The 16,045-nt window shown below is 46.5% G+C and overlaps 1 protein-coding gene across 1 annotated transcript in view; it reads right to left on the reverse strand.

The window, feature by feature from the left end:
- The window catches only part of axl (AXL receptor tyrosine kinase), a 326,648-nt gene that overhangs the window by 239,312 nt on the left and 71,291 nt on the right, over window positions 1-16,045 (reverse strand). The window contains exon 5 of the mRNA XM_078241607.1: window positions 3,948-4,028. Coding sequence (XP_078097733.1) covers window positions 3,948-4,028 — 81 coding nt within the window. The remainder of the gene's footprint in view (window positions 1-3,947; window positions 4,029-16,045) is intronic.

Here is a 16,045-nt window from a genome sequence, read left to right on the forward strand (position 1 = left end):
CCACTGGTTCTCCTTGGTCAACTCGACTACTTGCATCCTCAAAGAATTTCAATAGATTCATCAAGTATGATTTCCCTTTTGTAAATCCATGCTGACTTTGTCTGATTATACCACTATCTTCCAAATGAGCTATGAAATCCTTGATAATGGATTCTAGCAACTTCCCCAGACCGACGTTAGGCTCACTGGTCTATAGTTCCCCATTTTCTCTCTACCTCACTTTTTGAATAGCGGGTTTACATTAGCTGCCCTCCAATCCATAGAAACCAGTCCAGAGTCCAAAGAATTTTGGAAAATAACCATCAAAGGATCTACTATTTCCAGGGCCACTTTCTTAAGTACCCTGGGATGAAGATTATCAGGATCTGGAGATTTATCCACCTTCAATCCCATCAATTTCCCCAAAATAATTTCTCTACTAATGCTGATTTCCTTGAACTCCTCAATAAACTTAGTTTCTCTCAGAACTTCCAGTACATTATTCATGTCTTCCTTTGTGAAGACTGAAGCAAAAGACGAATTTAATTCCTCGATCATTTCTTTATTCCCCATTATGAATTCTCCCATGTCTGACTGTAAGGGGCCTACATTTGTTTTTGTCAATTTTTTTCTCTTTACATACCTATAGAAACTTTTACAGTCAGTTTTATGTTCCCATTAGCTTATTTTCGTACCCTATTTTTCCTTGTTAATCAATCCCTTGGTCCTCCTTTGCTGAGAATGTTGAAAAGATGACAGCTAAAGTTACTGATTAACAAAGTGAATGAGTTTGTTGGGGGTACAGAATAAAAATGAGGAAACACCGTACACAGACAAAAGATAAAAGGATGAAGATAAAAGCAAGAGAGATCCCATGCCTTTAGTCATGCATAGTATTTCAAGCGATCATCTGAAGTAGATATGGGTCTGGTTCACATACTGGCTGGAATATTACGGGCATGCCCGCCCCGATTGTGGGGGCAGGTGAGGCTCAGAGAACGGCATTCTGCGTTGGCCTCGGGCGGGATCGTACGAACCTCAGGCGTAGATGCCGGTAAAAATCCGCCCACTGTGTAGTAAGGACACCTTGTTCATCAGCTTGCTGTCACAACAGCACATCAACAGAAAATATATCCCCAGCATTTGAAACAGACCTGATCAAATCCCTTCGAAAAACACATTTCATTGTAACAAATAAAAAAGCAGCAACTATCTATTTCCAGGAGGCATGTTTCCATCGATGGGAGATCAGAGATCATAGAAATAATTATTGCAAATGTGTCAGAGCAGATGTAAGGAGAAAACTGTTAAAGCAGTGTGTTATGAGCTGGAATGCACGGGCTGATGGGCAATGGAAACAGTTTCAAGGGGGAAAACAGAGGAAAATGAATTATCTTGCAGAGCAATGGGAGGAGAACAGGGAAGAATGACATGAACAGAATCAGGCCATTTGGCCCATTCAATTCATGCTAGTTCATGCCAGTGTTTATAATTCACTTTTCTGCAGCTGCCACATTGACAGGGATTTGGGGATATCGCCGATTATAAGGAATATTTATATCCAATTGCTGAGCTATCACACAGTGCCAGGGAGGAGAGGATTACCCGGGAACAAATTACCACGTAATGCTCAGACACTGAAAACATTTTTAACTTCAGAAAGATCCTACAGCCACATACATAGAAAACAGGAGCAGGAGTAGGCCATTCGGCCCTTCGAGCCTGTTCTGTCATTCATTTTGATCATGGCTGATCATCAAAATCAATATCCTGATCCCCCCTTCCCCCATCCCTTTAACCCCAAAGCAAAATCTAATTTCTTCCTGAAATCACATGTTGCAAACTCATTTCTCAATCATGGCGATGACTCCCCGGTGAGTTAGACAAATAGTATGCCTGTAACTCAGCCTGTGTATACTCAGTATGATCTAGTGTACACACTCACTATTCAATCACCTTTATGTTTATGACTCTGTTGTTGCCCCTGACATTCCTGTGTAGTGTGGGAGTCACTAAATCCTTTCTTTGTTTCTGCTACCTCGTTAATTTCTAGTATCACCCCATCGAAACAATCTGAAATGAAAGGCTGGATATGTTAAACAGGGACTGGTCAGGGAATTGAATTCACTAAATCCAGAGAGCCTATCTAAATAAACTTACCTGGCGCCCCCCACAAAGACGCCGGCACCCCCACACAGACGCTGGTGTCCCCACACAGATGCTGATGCCCCCATACAGACGCTGGCACACCCACACAGATGCTGGCACACCCACACAGATGCTGGCACTGTCTCATACAGACACTAGTGCCCCCACAGAGACACTGGCACCCCCACACAGACACTGGCACCCCACACAGATGCTGACACCCCCACACAGATGCTGGCGCTCCCACACAGACGCTAGTGCCCTCTCAGAGAAACTGGCACTGTCCCATACAGAGGCTGTCCTGGATTTTCACTGTATCAAGAAGCCTCAGGAACCAGTTGAAAACTGGGTACTATTCAATGTTTTTTGGGCTGTGAGATTTATAAGATTTGGGCTAGCTCCTGTCGAAAGCCAGCTTACACTTTCGACCTGGCCCACTTCAAAGCAGAAATCGGCATGTCCTAAGCTTCCACAATACTCTTGGAACTGGGCCATCTTTTTAAAGAGTCATGGGTTACCGCCCTTCAGAGAAGTCCTGAACCATATTCTTCATGAGGGTCCTTTAAAATATAAGTTCAAAGGTTCCCCCTCATGCTCCCTATGCCAATTTACACACCCTCACCCTCTCTGTGTTCCCTCATGCCCCCATGCTAAGCTCTGTCCTTCCACTCACCCCTCAGATCCTTCATGCCCTCTATGTTCTTCTACCCACCCACTGTGGCCTCTCATGACCCTAATACTAAGCTATGGGGATTCCATGCTCACTGACCCAATGTACACTTTCTAGAACCAATGAACCCCATAGCGTATAGGGGAATGTATAAAAAAACACTTTGGAAAAATGTTATCCATGGACAACTTTTTTGTCTGCTTGGAAAAAATGTCTGGACTGCAAATTAATAAAAATGTTAATCATGCAGTTCCTTTGAAAATTCAAAAAGCACAATCCACAACCCTTGAAACAACTTAAGTTGTGTCAACTAACATTGCAAAATTGTCAATCAAAGAACCTTTTCCCTGGGGAGCATATTAGAATAGCATATATTGAGGCTTTGCTGAGAGCCTAGTTATGTGATACATGGTAGCAGATTGGCCTTGGAGCTCACTCCTTTCCTTCAAAAGTTCAGCTATCTGTGATGTGTCTCAAAGGAGATTCAGAATCGGAACTGATTGTGGCTGACACCCTGGATCAGTTGTTGGACTCTCCCTCTTTGGTCTCACCTCCTTTTGGACACACTTTCCTGGCTTCATAGTCCGTCGGCCCTAAGGTTTTAATGGGATTCCATTATACACATACCCATAGAAATAAACAGATTGCCATCTGATTAGATGTACAAATCAATGATGGTAACCGTAACGTCTCCAAGTTCCCCTCCAACTCACTCACCAACCAACCCAACTTGGAAATTCCTTCATTGGGAACCCTAATATGGGAGCGTCATTACCAAACTGGCTACAGCGGATCCAGAGTCATAGAATCATAGAGTCATAGAGGTTTACAGCATGGAAACAGACCCTTTGGCCCAACTTGTCCATGCCGCCTTTTTTTTTTAAACCCCTAAGCTAATCCCAATTGCCCACCTTTGGCCCATATCCCTCTATACCCATCTTATCCATGTAACTATCTAAATGCTTTTTAAAAGACAAAATTGTACCCGCCTCTACTACTACCTCTGACAGCTTGTTCCAGACACTCGCCACCCAGAGGGAAGACCCTTCGTCTCGGAGTAACTGAGAATGGGCAATAAACACTCACACACACTGAGAATAAATATAGAAAAGCCCTGTTTAAAGCAATAGCAGAGGACAGGTCCACCTACGTTTGATGGTAGCGGTCCGGGAAGTGGCCACCCCCTTGGCATTGTGTGCTTCACATCGGAAAGTTGTTGGCTTCTTTAATCCTGAGGGAAAGGAAAGAGAAGTTAGTTTGGTTGTCGGGGAACAAGCTCAGGGTCTGTAATAATACAAGGCAAGAAAGGAACAAAATAGGAAGTAGCTGCCTGGCAGGGAGCAGGCAAACAGTCCCTTTAAACCCATGAGTAAAGTCACCAACTCGGACATATTTCTAGAGGCTTCATCACATGATCCCCCCCCGTCCTGTAGCCTGGTTGTTCCTGGCTTTTATCACCAATGAACAATGTTATTCCGAGAAAATGTTTGCCTGTGGATGTTACAATGGTTTTTCCGTTCCTGAAGGGTTCAGGAGATTAAATCTTCAGTTCCTGAAAACTCCAGAGCAACCTGGCGGTGTTAGGAACCTCACTCCTGGAGCCTCAGAGAGCTCACTGAGATCTGAATTCTTTCGGTATCCCCATCACCACACATTTAGAAGATCATCTTTGGAAAGTCCATATCCTGGATAATTTGCCTATATGAAGTTGCAGAAACTTTGCTGTGTGACATTGATGACGGTGGTTTTCATTGCTCTCAGAGCATAAAGACACAAGTCTGAATTTTACCGCCATGCCTGCCCCCAGAATCGGGGAGGGCGAGGCTCGCAGAACAGAATTCTCCATTGGCCTCAGGTGGAATTTTACCTCTGCTGAGATAGAGGATCAACAATGATCATACTGAATAGCAGAGAAGGCTCAAAGGGCCGAATGGTCTAGTCCTGCTCCTACTTTCTATGTTTCTGTTTCTATGTAGCGGCATGGTGCCACGGTGGTTAGCAGTGCTGGCTCACAGCGCCAGGGACCCAGGTTCAATTCCAGCCTCAGGTGAATGTCTATGTGGAGTTTGCACATTCTCCCTGTATCTGGTGGGTTTCCTCCAGATGCTCTGGTTTCCTTGCACACTCCAAAGATGTGCTGGTTATGTGATTGGCCATGCTAAATTGCTCATTAGTGACAGGGAGGCTAGCTAGGATAAATACTTTTTTTTAGTTTGTTTATTAGTGTCACAAGTAGGTTTACATTAACACTGCAATGAAGTTACTGTGAAAATCTCCCCTTATCCAGCTTCCATAAATGTATCTCTGACAAGTGTATTATAGAGTCAAAGAACAAAGAACAAAGAACAATACAGCACAGGAACAGGCCCTTCGGCCCTCCAAGCCTGCACTGATCATGTGTTCCTAACTAGACCATCGGTTTGTACCCCTCTATTCCCAGTCTGTTCATGTGGCTATCTAAATAAGTCTTAAATGATCCTAGCGTGTCTGCCTCAACCACCTTACTTGGTAGTGCATTCCAGGCCCCCACCACCCTCTGTGTAAAATACGTCCCCTGCATATCTGTATTGAACCTTGCCCCCCTTGAACTTGTGACCCCTTGTGTTTGTCATTTCTGACCTGGGAAAAAAAGTGATAGAGGTTTACAGGAAACAGGCCTTTCGGCCCAACTTGTCCATGCTGCCCAGTTTTTACCACGAAGCTATTCCCAATTGCCCGCATTTGACCCGTATCCCTCTATCCCCATCGTACCCATGTAACTGTCTAAATGCTTTTTAAAAGACAAAATTGTACCTGCCTCTACTACTACCTCTGGAAGTTCAATCCAAGCACTTACCACCCTCTGTGTGAACAAATTGTCCCTCTGGACCCTTTTGTATCTCTCCCCTCTCACCTTGAACCTATGCCCTCTAGTTTTAGAATCCCCTACCTTTGGGCGACGCAATGGTACAGTGGTTAGCACTGCTGCCTCACAGCGCCAGGGACCCGGGTATGAATTCCAGCTTGGTGCTGAGTCTGCACGTTCTCCCCGTGTCTGCACAGGTTTCCTCCAGGTGCTCCGGTTTGCCCCCAAAGATGTGCGGATTAGGTTGATTGGCCATGGTGAATTGCCCTATAGTGTCAGTGGGACTAGCAAGGTAACTACATGGGGTTAAGGGGATAGGGCTTGGGTGGGATTGTGTCGGTGCAGACTTGATGCGCTGAATGGTCTCCTTCTTCTCTGGAGTGAATCTATGAACCTATACATTTTGGAACACTGAGGAGCAACTTAGCATGGCCAATCCATGTGCCGAACCGGCACATCTTAGGACTGTGGGAGGAAACTGCAGCACCCAGTGCAGACACATGCAAACTCCACATAGTCACTCAAGGCTGGAATTGGACCCCGGTCCCTGGAGCTGTGAAGCAGCAGTGCTAACCACTGTGCCACCATGCTGGAAGGTGGCAGGTTGGATCCAAAATTGGCTCAGCAGCAGGAAACAAAGGTCAATGGATGTTTTTGTCAATAGAAAACAGTTTCCAATGGCGTTCCACAGGGCTCAGTCTTAGGGCACTTGCTGTTTGTTGAATCTAGTAATGATTTTGACTTAAATGTGGGTGGCATGACTGGGACATTTGTGGATGACACAAAAACTGGCCGTGTTGTTGATAGTGGAGAGGACAGCTGTTAGCTCCAGAATTATATCATGGTCAATTTTCATACAATGCAGAAAGAGGTCATTCTGCCCATCAAATCTGTACCAACTCTCTGAAAGAGCATTCCACCCAGGACAGTCAGTGCAGGTTCGATGGTAGCGAAGTGGCAAATGGAATTCAATCCGGAAAAGTGTGAGGTAATGCACTTGGGGAAGGCAAACAAAGCAAGGGAATATCCTAAAACTGGAAAATATTGAGAGGTGTGGAGGAAGTGAGACACCTTGGAAATTTAGGTTGACAGGTCCCTGAAGGTGGCAGGACAGGTGGACAAGGTGGTCAAGAAAGCATATCGAATGCTTTCCTTTATTGGATGAAGTATAGAATACAAAAGCAGGAATGTAATGCTGGAACTGTATAAAACACTGGTTAGGCTACAGTTTTGTGCACAGTTCTGGTCATCACATTACAGGAAGGACATAATTGCTCTAGACAGAGTGCAGAGTAGATTTACCAGAATGTTGCCAGGGTTGGAAAATTCCAGCTGTGAAAAAAGATTGGATGGATTAGGATTGATTTCCTCAGAACAGGGGAGTCTATGGAATTACCCAATTAAGGTATAAAAAATAATGTGGGGTCCAGACAGGGTAGAGGGGAAAGATCTCTTTCCTCTCGCTAAGGGGTCAATTACTAGGAGGCATAGACTTATGGTGAATGGTAGAGGGATTAGAGGGATCATGAGGAAAAGCTTTTTCACCCGGAGGGTGGTGTCTGATTGATTTGATTTGATCTGATCTAAGTTTTCTGATGGCACCTCCGTAGTGGGTCGGAAGTTGGCAAAAAGGGCGGCACGGTAGCACAGTGGTTAGCACTGCTGCTTCACAGCTCCAGGGACCTAGGTTTGATTCCCGGCTTGGGTCACTGTCTGTGTGGAGTTTGCACATTCTCCTCGTGTCTGCGTGGGTTTCCTCCAGGTGCTCCGGTTTCCTCCCACAGTCCAAAGATGTGTGGGTTAGGTTGATTGGCCATGCTAAAAAATTGCTCCTTAGTGTCCTGGGATGCGTAGATTAGAGGGATTAGCGGTGAAATATGTAGGGATATGGGGGTAGGGCCTGGGTGGGATTGTGGTCGGTGCAGACTCGATGGGCCGAATGGCCTCTTTCTGCACTGTAGGGTTTCTATGTTTCTATTATGTTACAGTTGTATAAAACGTTGGTTAGGCCACATTTGGAATACTGTGCCCAATTCTGGTCACCACACTACCAGAAGGACGTGGAGGGTTTGGGGAGAGCGCAGAAAAGGTTTACCAAGATGTTGCCTGGTATGGAGGGTATTAGCTATGAGAAGAGATTGAATAAACTGGGTTTGTTCTCCCTGGAAAGACAGAGACTGAGGGGCGACTTGATAGAAGTTAATAAAATTATGAGAGGTATAAATAGGGTGAACAGTTGGAAGCTTTTTCCCAGGCAGAAATAACAAGTACAAGGAGGCACAAGTTCAAGATAAGGGGAGGAAAGGTTCAGTGGAGATATGTGGGGAAGTTTTTTTACACAGAGGGTGGTGGGGGCCTCATTTAAGACTTATCTTCATAGGCATATGAACAAATGGGAAATAGAGGGATATAAGCGGTTGGTTAGATTGGTAAACGTGATTGGCGCGGGCTTGGAGGGCTGAAGGGCTTGTTCCTGTGCTGTACTGTTCTTTGTTCTTTGTTGGATCTCAAACAATGATGAGACAGAGTACAGGAATGAGATAGAGAATCTGGTGAACTGGTGCGGCAACAATAATCTCTCCCTCAATGTCAACAAAATGAAGGAGATTGTCATCGACTTCAGGAAGCATAGCAGAGAACATGCCCCTGTCTATATCAATGGGTACGAAGTAGAAATGGTTGAGAGCTTCAAGTTTTTAGGTGTCCAGATCACCAACAATCTGTCCTGGTCCCCACATGCCAACACTATAGTCAGCAAAGCCTATCAATGCCTCTACTTTCTCAGAAGACTAAAGAAATTTGGCATGTCAGCTACGACTCTCACCAACCTTTACAATGCACCATAGAAAGCATTCTTTCTGGTTGTATCACAGCTTGGTATGGGCGCCTGCTCTGCCCAAGACCGCAAGAAAATACAAAAGGTCGTGAATGTAGCCCAATCCATCAGCAAACCAGCCTCCCATCCAGTGACTCTGTCTACACTTCCTGCTGTTTGGAAAAGCAGCCAGCATAATTAAGGACCCCAAATACCCCGGACATTCTCTCTTCCACCTTCTTCTATCAGGAAAAAGATACAAAAATCTGAGGTCACGTACCAACCGACTCAAGAACAGCTTCTTCCCTGCTGCCATCAGACTTTTGAATGGACCTACCACGCACTAATTGGTCTTTCACTACACCCTGGCTATGACTGTAACACTACATTCTGCACTCTCTCCTTTCCTTCTCTATGAACGGTTTGCTTTGTCTGTATAGCGCAAGAAACAATACTTTTCACTCTACACTAATACATGTGACAATAATAAATCAAATCAAATCAAATCAGGATGGTCTGAATAGTTTCTTACTGCACCGGAACCTTTCTCTGGTCAAACACACTCTGAAACACTCGGGAATCAGCTGGATTGACCTCAGATTCAGGGTGAAATGAAGGGCGTTGCCGGAGCAGAGAGGGAACAAGGCGGAGGAAGATATTTGTCAGCAGCGGCTGTTTATTGTGCAGCTGCTCGCTTAACTGCTCCAGTTGATGAGTCACAAACTGATCTCCATTATTTGTAAAACACTCAAATCTCAGGATGGAGCAGATTTGAAATGTGAAACTCGAGCAGACCCAATGTGTCAACTCCACAGTTCCCAGTTAGAACCATAGAAAATTTCAGCTCAGGAACAGGCCTTTTGGCCCTTCTTATCTGTGCCGAACCATTTTATGCCTCGTCCCACAGACCTGCACTTGGACCATATCCCTCCACACCCCTCTCATCCATGAACCCATCCAAGTTTTTCTTAAGTGTTAAAAGTGACCCCGCATTTACCACTTTATCCGGCAGCTCATTCCACACTCCCACCACTCTCTGCGTGAAGAAGCCCCCCCTAATATTCCCTTTAAACTTTTCTCCTTTCACCCTTAACCCATGCCCTCTGGTTTTTTTCTCCCCTAGCCTCAGCGGAAAAAGCCTGCTTGCATTCACTCTATCTATACCCATCAAAATCTTATACACCTCTATCAAATCTCCCCTCAATCTTCTACGCTCCAGGGAATAAAGTCCCAACCTATTCAATCTCTCTCTGTAACTCAGCTTCTCAAGTCCCGGCAACATCCTTGTGAACCTTCTCTGCACTCTTTCAATCTTATTTACATCCTTCCTGTAACTAGGTGACCAAAACTGTACACAATACTCCAAATTCAGCCTCACCAATGCCTTATATAACCTTACCATAACACTCCAACTTTTAGACTCGATACTCCGATTTATAAAGGCCAATGTACCAAAGGCACTCTTTACGACCCTATCCACCTGTGATGTCACTTTTAGGGAATTCTGTACCTGTATTCCCAGATCCCTCTGTTCAACTGCACTCTTCAGAGTCCTACCATTTACCCTGTACGTTCTTCTTTGGTTTGTCCTTCCAAAGTGCAATATCTCACACTTGTCTGCGTTAAATTCCATTTGCCATTTTTCAGCCCATTTTTCTAGTTGGTCCAAATCCCTCTGCAAGCTTTGAAAACCTTCCTCACTGTCCACTACACCTCCAATCTTTGTATCATCAGCAAACTTGCTGATCCAATTTACCACATTATCATCCAGATCATTGATATAGATGACAAATAACAATGGACCCAACACGGATCCCTGCGGCACACCACTAGTCACAGGCCTCCACTCAGAGAAGCAATCCTCCACAACCACTCTCTGGCTTCTTCCATTGAGGTAAACATGATACTGGGGAGATACTGAATGGTTTTTTTGCATCCGTATTTACTGAGGAAACGGGCATGGAGTCTACGGAAATAGGGCAAACTGGTAGGGAGGCCATGGATCCTTTACAGATTAAAGGGGAGGAGGTGCTCGCTGTCTTGAGGCAAATCAGAATGGATAAATCCCCAGGACCGGACAGGGTATTCCCACGGACCTTGAGGGAAGTTCTTCCATTGAGCCAGTGTCTAATCCAATTTACTACCTCCCCATGTATACCTAGCGACTGAACCTTCCTAACTAACCTCCCATGAGGGACCTTGTCAAAGGCCTTGCTGAAATCCAGGTAGACAACATCCACCGCCTTCCCTTCATCCACTTTCCTGGTAACCTCCTCGGAAAACTCTAATAGATTGGTCAAACATGACCTACCACGCACAAAGCCATGTTGACTCTCCCTAATAAGTCCCTGTCTATCCAAATATTTGTAGATCCTATCCCTTATCACACCTTCCAATAACTTGCCCACCACCGATGTCAAACTTACTGGCCTATAATTTCCCGGATTTCTTTTGGGATCTTTTTTAAACAACGGAACAACATGAGCCACCCTCCAATCATCCGGCACCTCCCCTGTGAATACTGACATTTTAAATATGTCTGCCAGGGCCCCTGCAAGTTCAACACTAGCTTCCCTCAAGGTCCGTGGGAATACCCTGTCCGGTCCTGGGGATTTATCCACTCTGATTTGCCTCAAGACAGCGAGCACCTCCTCCCCTTTAATCTGTAAAGGTTCTATGGCCTCCCTACCAGTTTGCCCTATTTCCGTAGACTCCATGCCCGTTTCCTCAGTAAATACGGATGCAAAAAAACCATTCAGTATCTCCCCCATCTCTTTTGGTTCCATACACAGTCTACCACTCTGGTCTTCAAGAGGACCAATTTTATCCCTCACTATCCTTTTACTCCTAACATACCTATAGAAGCTCTTTGGATTTTCCTTCACTCTCTCTGCCAAAGCAACCTCATGTCTTCTTTTAGCCCTCCTGATTTCCCTCTTAAGTAGCTTCTTGCACTTTTTATACTCCTCGAGCATCTGATGTGTTCCTTGCTGCCTGTACATTTCATACAACTCTCTCTTCCTCTTAATCAGTGTTACAATCTCCCTCGAGAACCAAGGTTCCTTATTCCTATTTACTTTGCCTTTAATCCTGACAGGAACATACAAACTCTGCACTCTCAAAATTTCTCCTTTGAAGGCCTCCCACTTTCCATTTACATCCTTACCAGAGAACAGCCTGTGCCAATCCACACTTCCCAGATCCCTTCTCATTTCATCAAATTTGGCCTTTCTCCAGTTCAGAACTTCAACCCGAGGACCAGATCTATCCTTATCCACGATCAGGTTGAAACTAATGGCATTATGATCACTGGATCCAAAGTGTTCCCTCACACTCACATCCATCACCTGCCCTAACTCATTTCCCAATAGGAGATCCAATATCGCATCCTCTCTAGTTGGCACCTCTGTATACTGATGTGGAAAATTCTCCTGAACACATTTTACAAACTCTTCCCCGTCTAAACCTTTAACAGTCTGCGAGTCCCAATCTATATGTGGAAAATTAAAATCCCCTACTATCACAACTTTGTGTTTCTTGCAGTTGTCAGCTCTCTCTCCGCTGATTTGCTCCTCCAATTCTCGCTGACTATTGGGTGGTCTATAATACAAGCCCATTAATGTGGTCATACCTTTCCTGTTTCTCAGCTCCACCCATAGGGCCTCTGTAGACAAGCTCCCTAATCTATCCTGCCTGAGTACCGCTGTAACATTTTCCCTGACCAACAATGCCACTCCCCCACCTTTTATCCCTCTGCCTCTATCCCGCCTGAAACATTGGAACCCTGGAACATTGAGCTGCCAGTCCTGCCCCTCCTGTAGCCAAGTTTCACTAATGGCTATAATGTCATATTTCCATGTGTCTATCCACGCCTTCATCTGCCTTCCCCACAATACTCCTGGCATTGAAATAGACACACCTCAAAAAACTATTTCCACCACACTCAACCCTTCCATTTGTGATTTTGTTAAGAGGAACAACTCGGCACCAATTCTACTCTGACCTGGGCTACAGCGCTGACCAAACTAATCGGTAAATATTCCCAAATAAAACTAATTGCAGCAATAATTTTTATTCGTTCAATATTTATGACCACCATTTATTGCCCATCCCTAATTCCCTGGAGGGGGCAGTTAAGAGCCAATCACATTGCTGTGGATCTGGAGTCACATGTAGGCCAGACCAGGTAATAATGGCAGATTTCCTGTGTCATCTGCAAATTCAAAATTTTCAGATGGAACAGCACTTGGATGTATTGTGAGGAGGATAGTGACAGACTTTAACAGGACACAGACAGACTGGTGGAATGGGTGGACACATCGCAAATAAAGTTGAATGCAGAGAAGCATGAATTGATGCATTGGATAGAAAGCTTGAGGAGAGACAACATAAAATAAAGGGTACAATTCTAAAAGGGGGGGCAGAAGCAGAGATACCTGGAGTATATTCGCACAAATTGTTGAAGATGGGGGGATAGGTTGCGAGTTTGGTTAATAAGGAATATAGGATCTGAGGCATAGAGTACCAGAAACAAGAAGCTTATGGTGAACTGGCCCAGCTTCAACTGGAGCATTGTGTTCAATTCTGGGCACCACACATCTGGGCAGAACTAAAGGCACTTGAGAGTGAGCAGATTCACAAGACTGGTTCCAGGGAAACTTCAGCTATGTGGCTATACTTGTGGTGAACCATAGATGGTTACCACTATGAGTACTGAACCATAGATGGTCAGCACTATGGGTACTTGTAGATATGTTACTGTTGTCACTGTTGGGATTAGGGTTGGGCTGTTCTACCTGTTGATATTGTTTTGTGGTACACTCCAGTTGGCTCCGCCTACCTGGAGGAGTATAAAGGTCACCGCACTGCCTGGTGACCCTTTAGCCTGGGATTGTATTGTATATAGTGTGCTCCATTCTTGTTAGTAATAAAAGCCTTTATTTCCCGGGTACGATCTAGCCTCCCGAGTGATTTAATCGCGCATCAATTTTATTACTAACAAAATTTTGGTAAAAAAAAAACCATGGAGCAAATGTTGAAACCCGATCGGCTTACTTTAGATCCACGTGCGGCAGGAGTGTCGAACACTTTCGACCATTGGTTAAAGTGTTTTCAAGACTACATCGATGTCTCAACAGCCATTCAAAACGACGCCAATAGACTGCGGGTCCTCCACGCGAGGGTAAGCGACACCGTATACTCATCAATCCACGATGCCCAAGACTACAAAGGGGCCATCGAACTACTTAAAAAACTGTACAACAACCCGCCAAACGAGATCCATGCTCGACACCTTCTAGCCACTCGATGGCGGCAGCCCGGCGAAACGACAGGACAGTACGTGCGCGAACTTCAGCAGCTAGCCAGAGCCTGCAACTGCAAGCCAGTGTCGGCGGCCCAGTATACGAACAACTTGATCCGAGGTGCGTTCGTGGCGGGAATCGGCTCATCGTATATTCGCCTTCGGCTGCTAGAGCAAGGTAACCTAGACCTCGCGAAGACGGTAGAATTGGCGGACACGATGGAAACGGCCTCCAGAAGTTTAGAAACGTACCCCACCGACCACGTGGGAACATCGTGGCAAGTACAGCCACCGACTCAACTTTACCCAGCGGCTCCGAAAAACTGCGCGATTGTGCTTTCAACCTCGGACCTGACGACGGCGGCAGTTCCAGGAGGCCCGCGGTGCTATTTCTGTGGATTGGTGAAACACCCTCGGCAGCGATGTCCAGCTAGAACGGTATTTTGCTCCGCGTGTGGGAAGAAAGGGCATTATGCCAAAGTCTGCAGGGCCAAACCACCCTCCAAGCATAGCAGCGCGGCGTGTGATTCTCCAGAGCCTGTCTCCTTGTCTCCAGCTTCTTCGAGGTCTTCCACCACGTGCGATTCCAGAGCGCCGCCATTCCTGACGACGGAGACGCAAGACACGTGCGACCTGCAGGGGCCGCCACTTTTAGCGCCACCAACCACGTGCGATCCATGGGCGCAGCCATTTTGGTTGGCACCGACCGCAGACGACCAGCAGGGGTCATCATCATCAACCATCTCAGCTGCCTGCAGTTGCACTCAAGACCCAACGGTGGCATCAATCATCCTGGACCAGGCCAAGCCTCACAGACTCGACAAGTCCATGATGGGCATAGATGTAAATGGATGCCTAATTCATTGTTTGTTTGACAGCGGGAGCACGGAGAGTTTCATTCACCCTGACACCGTGAAATGGTGCGGTCTCCGGGTACGGACTGTCAGACAGACAATTTCGATGGCGTCGAGGTCCCGGTCTGTTACCGTGCTAGGGAGCTGCGTGGTCAACCTAACGGTGCGGGGCACAGTTTACGAGAACTTCAGGCTCCTCGTGTTACCGCACCTTTGCGCTCCAATACTCCTGGGACTAGACTTTATGGTCCACCTGAGGAGTGTAACCCTGCAGTACGATGGGCCACTCCCTCCACCTTCAGTGAGAGCACAGCAGCCTCCAAATTGCCCAGCGCGCTCCACGTGTAGCCTCTCGACACTCAGAATCACCCCACCATCTTTATTCGAGAATCTCGTGCCAGGCTGCAAGCCCATCGGAACCAAGAGCAGGCGTTACAGCGCTGAGGATCGGATCTTTACTCGATCTGAAGTTCAGCGGCTCCTCAAGGAAAGGATCATTCAACCTAGCGCTAGTCCATGGAGAGCGCAAGTCGTGGTGGTTAAAACTGGAGACAAACCCCGGATGGTCATAGACTATAGTCAGACTATTAATCGATATACGCAGCTGGATGCGTATCCTCTCCCGCGCATATCTGACATGGTCAGCCAGATTGCGCAGTACCGGGTGTTCTCCACCATTGACTTGAAGTCAGCTTACCACCAGCTCCCCATTCGCCCAGAGGACCGAAAATATACGGCCTTTGAGGCGGATGGTCGTCTTTACCATTTTTTAAGGGTTCCCTTTGGCGTCACGAATGGGGTCTCGGTCTTCCAGCGTGCAATGGACCGAATGGTGGACCAGAACGGGCTGCGGGCTACCTTCCCGTACCTGGATAACGTCACTATCTGCGGCCATGACCAGCAGGACCACGATGCCAACCTCCTTAGATTTTTACGCACTGCGTCTCCCCTGAATCTGACCTACAACAGGGAGAAGCGCGTATTTAGCAAGCGCCGCCTAGCAATTCTCGGATACGTGGTGGAAAACGGGGTCCTTGGCCCTGATCCAGACCGTATGCGTCCCCTCCTTGAACTTCCCCTGCCCACTAGTATCAAAGCACTGAGAAGATGCTTAGGTTTCTTTTCATACTATGCACAGTGGGTTCCCAATTATGCGGACAAAACCCGTCCGCTCATCAAGTCTACCTCTTTTCCCCTAGCAGCAGAGGCTCGCTTAGCCTTTGAAGGGATAAAAGCCGACATCGCGAAAGCCACGATGCACGCTGTTGATGAGTCCATCCCCTTCCAGGTGGAGAGTGATGCATCTGATTTCGCCCTGGCCGCCACACTTAACCAGGCGGGCAGGCCCGTCGCCTTTTTCTCTCGCACCCTCCAAGGCCCTGAAATTCGGCACTCCGCGGTGGAAAAAGAGGCTCAGGCCATTGTGGAGGCC

This window comes from Mustelus asterias, chromosome 24 (genome assembly GCF_964213995.1).
Source record: "Mustelus asterias chromosome 24, sMusAst1.hap1.1, whole genome shotgun sequence".
In the NCBI taxonomy this organism is placed as follows: Eukaryota; Metazoa; Chordata; class Chondrichthyes; order Carcharhiniformes; family Triakidae; genus Mustelus; species Mustelus asterias.